Genomic DNA, 8,694 nt, shown 5'->3' on the forward strand with positions numbered 1-8,694 from the left:
CATTCTGTTCAGTTTGGCAACGTCTCGTTGAGCTGCAGCCGATGTCAATTTTCTTTTATTTCCTGCAGCTTGGTGATCATTCGACTTGTCTAAAACAGAAAAAAAAACAGGAACATCCAACCCTGTTTCTATCGTTCAACTATTTGCATCATACTTTGTCACGTTCAAACTTACCATCGACCATCACGGATGCCTGGCCCCACTGGCAGAAGTAAATTCCCGCCGATTTTACAAATCGATTAGCTCTCGGCTCCCACTTTATATCTCCATTTTCACTCACAACCGCCAGTTTGTATTCAGTTCCCAGTTGTTGTTCCGTCAGGTGACCTTCCCACCAGTTACTCTCGGGGATTCTCTGAAGAAATGTGCCATCGCTCCAACCGACGGTTTCGCCGAACATTTTAACCGTTTCGCCCGGGGATGTTTCATAATGAGTCAGTATCACGGCAGACCTCTGACGGATTGATAGCCAGAACAATTTTGTAATACCTATAGAATAGCATAGGAATTTTAGGCTATCGTATGATTAAAGTAGGTTATAGTTGTTTTAGTTGAAAATTCATTTATTCAATTTGAAAACGGATTTTCCATATTTATATATATGTTACCTGGAATTGTTCTTATGTTTTCCGCAGAGTAGAATTTGCCATTGAGGCAGAAAACGTTTTCGTTTTCGGAATCTGAAAAATGAAGATGAATTTTGTAAAACTTACATTTATCTAATTATGGGAATCAACTTCTGTAAAGGTTATGCTTTTACCATATTTTGGCGTCGTCTCGACGCTCGATCTCAACACCCGATCAACAAAATTAGATACCATTTCGTCGGAATTTTCCATTTTGTCGTAAAATAACAATTGCAAGCAAAAGCGCGCGTGTAAAAGCGATTTCACGTGTAGTGAAAACTGATGCTAACACAGCAACGCGGCAACAGCTACCTAGCAACTGATTCGTGACATACATCATCACGACGTAACCAACCACGGAAATTACCGACAGCTGCCGGGAACCAGCGTATATTTCTCAATTACTAACATTAAACAAATTGACGGTTTAAGATTATCTATAAATTATTATTTTTATTTTAGATCCCGGTCTACAGTCTCTGAACGGATGAATCATTTTTCCAACGTAAATCAGTAAATGATTAGGTGGCAAACATCAAGAATTTGCTAATAACAGTGGTCGCAACGTGGGAGAGGCTGTGGTAGGACTGTTACTTGATAGTGACTTGCTCGTAGTAGCTTCGTGACTCCGATGTACAATAGCCCTTTATCCAGATTCTCACATCCAAAATTATATTTGGTTGATAAGTTTTTCTTGAAGTCTCTACGATCGGAGGGCTCTCATGTGCTTCCCGAGTGAATATTCCCAATTTTGTATTCATACTTAATGCCATCGCGAGGTTGAGTGTGTGGGTTGAGTGTTTGTGCCGGTGTAAGAGCCAAATGTCAGAGAATTGCTTTGCTAATGTGCTCAGTCGTCTAACTAGACTAGTTATTTTGGTTTAAGAATTGATATTCTACTAATCATAGCCTTCGTCTTTGCATCTCATAACATCTTCATTGGAATTGACAGCGAAGGCAACGTAGATGTTCTTTAATATTTTAGTTTTTCCGGCCAATGATATTATTATAGTTACGTATGGCAGTAGGAAATGTTGTGGTGATTGACTAGACGACGCACAGAAAAAGACACATGGTTGACTATTTCGATGCTTGGGGTTTTTCTAAGGTGTCTTCTTCTTGAAAAAGGTGAATGTAGTTACTGCTGACGGGATGGCTATCAAACAAACGCACCTATTGCAATAAGTAGCAACTGGCCGTCCGCGATACTATCGTACTTCTACTTCTTCCAGGCAAAAACTTCTCCCTCATTATGTGACAAATATCAAACTCGAAGGCCTAACTAACTAATTGGACAAGTAACGAAATCTCTGTCGTCGAATATAACCAGTGGATTCCAAACGAATTTTGAAGAAATAACAATTTATTGGCTGTATAGGCCGTATAAACAAACAAATATATGAGACTCAGGCGGAGGTATTGGTCGTTACGAATCACATTCAGAGTATATACACGATCGAAGTGGATATTAATTTCTTCGAACAGCATTGCAAATGAATAATCTGCGAAATCCGCGACGTAAATATCTAGCAAATTTTCTCATTTTTCCTACAAATAGAGAATATAAGTAAATCGTGAGTTAGAATGACAAATATAAATATTACAATTTCCATGTAACTCCATAAGAAGGGCTGAGAAACTGAATTTGAATTATGTCAACACCTGAAAAGTCAAATTTTTCATTCTTCAAGTCAGTGAAGCTCTTACCACGAGTTTCTGATTTACTGCGTCGTGTCGTCGGTTCTTCAGTTTTTGATCTGATACCCATCCCTGGTTTTTTGTTATTCTGCTCTCGTCCATCAAGCGATATTTCATCAATTTCAATTTCTTCCGTAATGACTATCTTTTTATCTATTGGTTCTGTAATTATGATAAAACAATAACGCATCTAGCAGCCTGCCATAGACCTGTTTAAAAAGGTTTCCTCAATCTTAGTGTAAAACATTTTTTCAGATTTCTTACCATTAAAACCGATGAACCCGTTGCCAGTAATGTTTAGTTTGGTTTCACATGTGGGCGGTATAACCGCTACAATCGGTTTAACTTGTACTTCGATATCATGTCTTTTGGTGCAATTTCTTTCGTCTGCATCAATCGATGATTTACCATCTTTGGATTCGGTGACATGAATTTCGGCTTTTATCTCACGAGGCAGTGAATTCTCACTCACTGGTTTGTGTTTAGCTAAATGCTTTTCCACGTCTAGCTTTTCTTCGGAATAGCGTTTAAGTTGCACAGCTCCCATTCTGTTCAGTTTGGCAACGTCTCGTTGAGCTGCAGCCGATGTCAATTTTCTTTTATTTCCTGCAGCTTGGTGATCATTCGACTTGTCTAAAACAGAAAAAAAACAGGAACATCCAACCCTGTTTCTATCGTTCAACTATTTGCATCATACTTTGTCACGTTCAAACTTACCATCGACCATCACGGATGCCTGGCCCCACTGGCAGAAGTAAATTCCCGCCGATTTTACAAATCGATTAGCTCTCGGCTCCGACTTTATATCTCCATTTTCACTCACAACCGCCAGTTTGTATTCAGTTCCCAGTTGTTGTTCCGTCAGGTGACCTTCCCACCAGTTACTCTCGGGGATTCTCTGAAGAAATGTGCCATCGCTCCAACCGACGGTTTCGCCGAACATTTTAACCGTTTCGCCCGGGGATGTTTCATAATGAGTCAGTATCACGGCAGACCTCTGACGGATTGATAGCCAGAACAATTTTGTAATACCTATAGAATAGCATAGGAATTTCAGACTATCGTATGATTAAAGTAGGTTATAGTTGTTTTAGTTGAAAATTCATTTATTCAATTTGAAAACGGATTTTCCATATTTATATATATGTTACCTGGAATTGTCCTTATGTTTTCCGCAGAGTAGAATTTGCCATTGAGGCAGAAAACGTTTTCGTTTTCGGAATCTGAAAAATGAAGAGAAAAATTTTGTAAAACTTACATTTATCTTATTATAGGAATCAACTTCTGTAAAGGTTATGCTTTTACCATATTTTGGCGTCGTCTCGACGCTCGATTTCAACACCCGATCAACAAAATTAGATACCATTTAGTCGGAATTTTCCATTTTGTCGTAAAATAACAATTGCAAGCAAAAGCGCGCGTGTAAAAGCGATTTCACGTGTAGTGAAAACTGATGCTAACACAGCAACGCGGCAACAGCTACCTAGCAACTGATTCGTGACATACATCATTACGACGTAACCAACCACGGAAATTACCGACAGCTGCCGGGAACCAGCGTATATTTCTCAGTTACTAACATTAAACAAATTGACGGTTTAAGATTATTTCTTTGATTATCGTGGCCTATATATAATAATCTACTAGACTTATCTAAGTAATCCAGCAATTTAATCTACGAAAAAGCAGTGAATCCAACCAGATTAAAAAACCCAAAGTATTTTATCCTGTGTCATAAGTCGTACCGATGTGTTTTATTCACATATCGAATCAACAAATTACAATATGTGTTATTTTCTATGCAAACATTATCAAAATATATTCACATAATAATCATAGGCTATGCTGTAATTGCACAAAAGTTTTAACATCTAAATGAAACTCGTCGATCAAGGTTGCATTGGGTTCGCTTCGGGTGGTGGCAAAGCTTCTCACAGGTGAATAATAACCTCGCCCGACCCTGACGATGTACTTAAGCCCTACGTGTACTCCTGAAGACTGATTCGGGTTTACTCAAGATTTCTCTGTACCGCTAGAGGCACGATAAAAAAGGCTTTTTACATTGGCCCTTTTTTGTTTTCAAAAATTCATTTGAATTCAAAAAATATTTTGTTTTCTCGCACGAGAATTCAAGACATGTTTGTTTTCTCACGAAAGACTTCAAAGGGATCTGCTTTCTCGCGTGAGAAATCGTGCCTTTAGTTTTTTCTTTTTGTAAACACATTGAAAGAGCCCATCCATGGTAATGGTGCAGTGTATCTTCAGTTAGTCAAGGGGGATTAGAGACGATGTATTACGACAGTTATCGTTGGTCCCAATCTATAGAAACGAATAACAACTTATTCGTCGAGACTGCAGGAACAAACTAATAAACAATTTCTTAGAGAAACAGTTTATGGAATGTTGGAAGATTCTTAAACACTGATCTTTCAGTATTTACAGAAGCAATATTTTTGTAATTGCTGATTTTCCATACACGACGACTGATCGCCGTATCTGTTAATTCGACTTATGTCTCCCATTACGCCAAAGCGTTGGCTATATTCGTCGTAACGAACTGTCGCTTCGAATAAAGCGTCACTCGGATCTACACGTATTGTTATCAGATATTCTATAAAGGTTTTCGCCCGATTTCCGTACATCACTGTGCGTCCGATTACGTCCATGAGACTTTGCCGAAATCTCAAAACTCTGTCGTCTGCGCTCACTTGGCGCGCGTCCAATATTTGGTTCAGTGTCAATATTTCGCAGGTAGCGATTAAACTGGCACCTAAGATTTTATTGATGTGTTTTACTAAAACCGAAGCTGCTTCTTTGACGTTTGGATGGTCGACACTGATGGGAGTTTGTTTGTGGCACGTGCACCAATGTGGTAATATACCAGCCCCTTTACAAGTTCTTTCTTCGGGAATTTCGTTGAATAGACTAATTGCGCGTTGACGAATATCGTTTATTTTGATATTATCTGGTTGAAAATTTAACAAATCTGCCAATGTAGCGTGTATATCGAAAGGCGTTGTCAATCGGTTGGTGTTGATTTTCAAATTTCTCGAAATCGTCGGATATTTCTGATGAAACCATTTGGGTAATGCGATGTACATGGCGGGTAAACGTTCCTCCAGTTTACCGACGTAAGTTTCTCTGAGTCCACCGAATCTTGCACCGTGATCGCTGAAATATAAAACTGCCGTGTTGTTTAAACGTCCAGCTTCGTGAAGCGACCTTAAAAACTCGAAATGGGGTTCGTCTGCGGCCCCCGCAAAATTGACGTCATCGTGAGTCAAACGCGTGATAAATGCGAACGAAAAGAACGGTTTGTTTTTGTTCGTATGAATGAAGCTTTTCACCCAGTCCAGTACAACCTCCGTTTCTAATTTGGAACCGACGCAACTGTGGTCGTTGAGCCATATGGATCCGTGGTCTTCCATAGCAAGACTCATCGGCCTCAAATAGTAATCAGTCGGTTGTTGATAAAAACCTTCTTTGTTATAGTTGAATATAGCGATTTTCGGAGCATCTTCGGCGAACAATGTACAATATCCATGCGACGAAAAATTCTTCCAAATAAAGTTGTAATCGTCAAACGGTTCCTCCGATTTGCTTTCATCCCACGGAAGTTCTTCAACAAATTTACCAACGAACATCGGTACCATATTTACAAACGTGTTATCAGCCACTTTGTTGTAACCATTCAATTCATAACCATCCATATTTTCCAGCAAAAACTTCCGCGTCTTTGGCATCTGGCGAATAAAATTCAGTCGAGACATGGCATCGACTCCGATCGCCAGAATGTTCAATGTTTCTTTTGGTTTTTGTGAAGAAACAAACTTTTCGAATTGCGTTGTACACCTTTCGTCCATGTGAATTCTCTTTTGCACGAAAGCGTGAAAATTGACGTACATGATATCACCGGAAGTTGAATAGCAGGCGATACGGATAAAGTCTGCCGAAATAAAAGTGTCATTTCGTATTTGTCTGGGATCTAGTTCGTACTGAAACATGTTATCACTCATCTCGTCCCCGCCGCGAATTATTGACTCGACAAAGCAATGATGTAGGGTGCTGTTGTAATTCAACGTAGCTGTCCAATTGAATCGTAACCAGGCCCCATCCACGTACGTTATCGGTGGGTCTGTCTCGCATTTCATCGGGTCGGTTTTCATGATGTGTCTAGATATACTCCTATCGAAAGGATCGATATCTGGTATTTTGCATCCGGGGGTGTTTACGAGGAACCCGTCTTCCTGGGGTCCATCCTCGACGACGTTGTATGGAATCCGATTCATTTCGTCGCTGACACGAGAATAGAACTTGACGCACCAAAACATGATGCACATGAATGACGCTATTACCATGCGCTTATTCATCCTACGATATATCGCCATTTTCGTTCCTGAAATATAGAGAAGAACAATTAAATTTCTACGCATATTATCATATTATGTATGTGGTATAACCCCCTGTTTCGCTCCCGGCAGGTGTGGTGGGTTTGTAAGGGACACCAAATCAAAACAAACCAAACGAAATCTACCAATCAAACAAATAACAGGGTCAATCTCTATTCTAAAATCAAAGATCTGATATATGGTTTTCACTTTTCTGTTACGTTTATCTTTTTTAAGGCTATGAAAAAGTGGCATTGCGTGAATTGAATGATGGACTATCGAATATTTCATCGAAATCCTATAGATATCGCAATCTTTTGTTCACTGTTCTTTTATAACATACGTATATAGCATTCGAATTCAAGCGTTAGGCACAAAGAGAATAAAAAGTGTACGTCAAAATGTAGAGCCCGTATCCGAAAAAAAAACAACCCAGGTGATAATAAGAAGGACCCGTGGAAGATGCCGAGGCACTTAACAGCAGGTCTTACTGCCGTTTAGAACTTAATATCGATGTATACACAGATAATGGTTTTTGTAAGAGAATTAACTCCTCCGTAACCCCGGGTGTTTCAGGTAATGGTTACCAATTACTGGTATTTTGATATATGTGATTTTGCTGTCTGTTTTCTCACACGTTGGATTTCCACGCGTGATGCGCTGCGGTTTATTTAATAGAGTTTAAAATACCCGTATAATTCACCGATGAAATTTACGATCTAATAAGCTGCGTACTATAGCTCTGGTTCTTGCAGTTGTTTTCTGGTTATTTTCACGGCGGGAATGCTTCTTTCGTTATAGTTTGCGTATAGGCCCTATTATAATTTTTTCGTTTTCAAATTCTTCGCCGTCACATTTAGTGCCTCTCAGCCAAAGAAAAGATTCAGTAGCCGCAATAACGGGATAATCAGTGAACAGCCTATACAAATTAGGATAACGAGCGATAAAACTGGCAAAAAGTCGGACTAAGGGACGAATGCGTGCATGAAACGACAGAGACACGGTTCAAGCCAACTTAGTAGAACAGATCAGTTTAAAACCCACTATCTACAAAATCTAAGCGATCAAAAGCAAGCAAAAACGTTCCGAATTCTCATTAGAGATAGACCATCGTCGGGTATATGTAGTGGGTTCTAAACTTATTATCAATCGCTTGATTTACGTAGTTATTTTCAGCAAAGCGAAGCCATCGTATTTATCTTGCACTTTTTCTTTCGATTTTTGCGTACGACGGAATAAATCCCGATTAGAAGAACGGTTTGATTCATTCATACGGGGAATTATCATCGGCTGCCTTTGTTGATTAATCGTTCGCGCGCAGAACTGACTGCCACAAAGCCAATAAAGATTACACAAGAATGAGATTGTAAAATGTTTATACGTGAGTAAATAAATATCCCCGTTGCCGAAGATAGAGAAATAACTGACGCGCACGAATTGATGGAAAACAGCACGAAAAAGATACGCCAACATCAAGCTGCGTTTAGCGCGAGCGATACAACGTAAAATATCGGCACAAAAAATCAAGCCGATAGCAAAACATTGACGGCGATACCGATACTGAACTACTAATTGAAGGGTAATTGGCGTAAACCCCACAGGGTCCATAGATAGGATGTCGATAAAATGGCATAAATGCGATCGAAGTGTGATAATAGAAAAAGGAAAAAAAAATACGTTACTTAAACAAAAACACTTTTTAACTCAATCCAGGCCCGTAAGCATGATTAAATCGGGGGCGGGGGGGGGTTCATGGGGGTAATCGAAGCCGGTACATTATGCGGCAATGGCTGGTGGTAGCCTGCATCACAAGTGGGAGGAACTTGGAAAGAGATGTTAATGAGTAGATATTCAAAGATGTTCATTTGAATGTTGATAATCCAATAAGATTACAAAATTTGGAGGGCACATTTTTGGATAGGGGTTCGCGCGGACGTGGGAAACTGAATGCATTTCATTTGTTTCCAAATTCAATAGCTATA

General features: G+C 39.5%; 1 protein-coding gene across 1 annotated transcript; it reads right to left on the reverse strand.

Annotated features, from left to right (window-relative positions):
* Window positions 1-2,514: 2,514 nt before the first annotated feature.
* Window positions 2,515-6,712, reverse strand: LOC141905547 (uncharacterized). Its single transcript, XM_074794451.1, has 3 exons — window positions 4,765-6,712; window positions 3,042-3,356; window positions 2,515-2,957 (listed from the first exon to the last, which is right to left on the reverse strand). The coding sequence occupies exons 1-3, from the start codon at window positions 6,710-6,712 to the stop codon at window positions 2,515-2,517; spliced, it is 2,706 nt and encodes a 901-aa protein (XP_074650552.1).
* Between the last annotated feature and the right edge of the window lie 1,982 nt (window positions 6,713-8,694).

The sequence above is a fragment of the Tubulanus polymorphus genome, chromosome 5, assembly GCF_964204645.1.
Source record: "Tubulanus polymorphus chromosome 5, tnTubPoly1.2, whole genome shotgun sequence".
In the NCBI taxonomy this organism is placed as follows: Eukaryota; Metazoa; Nemertea; class Palaeonemertea; order Tubulaniformes; family Tubulanidae; genus Tubulanus; species Tubulanus polymorphus.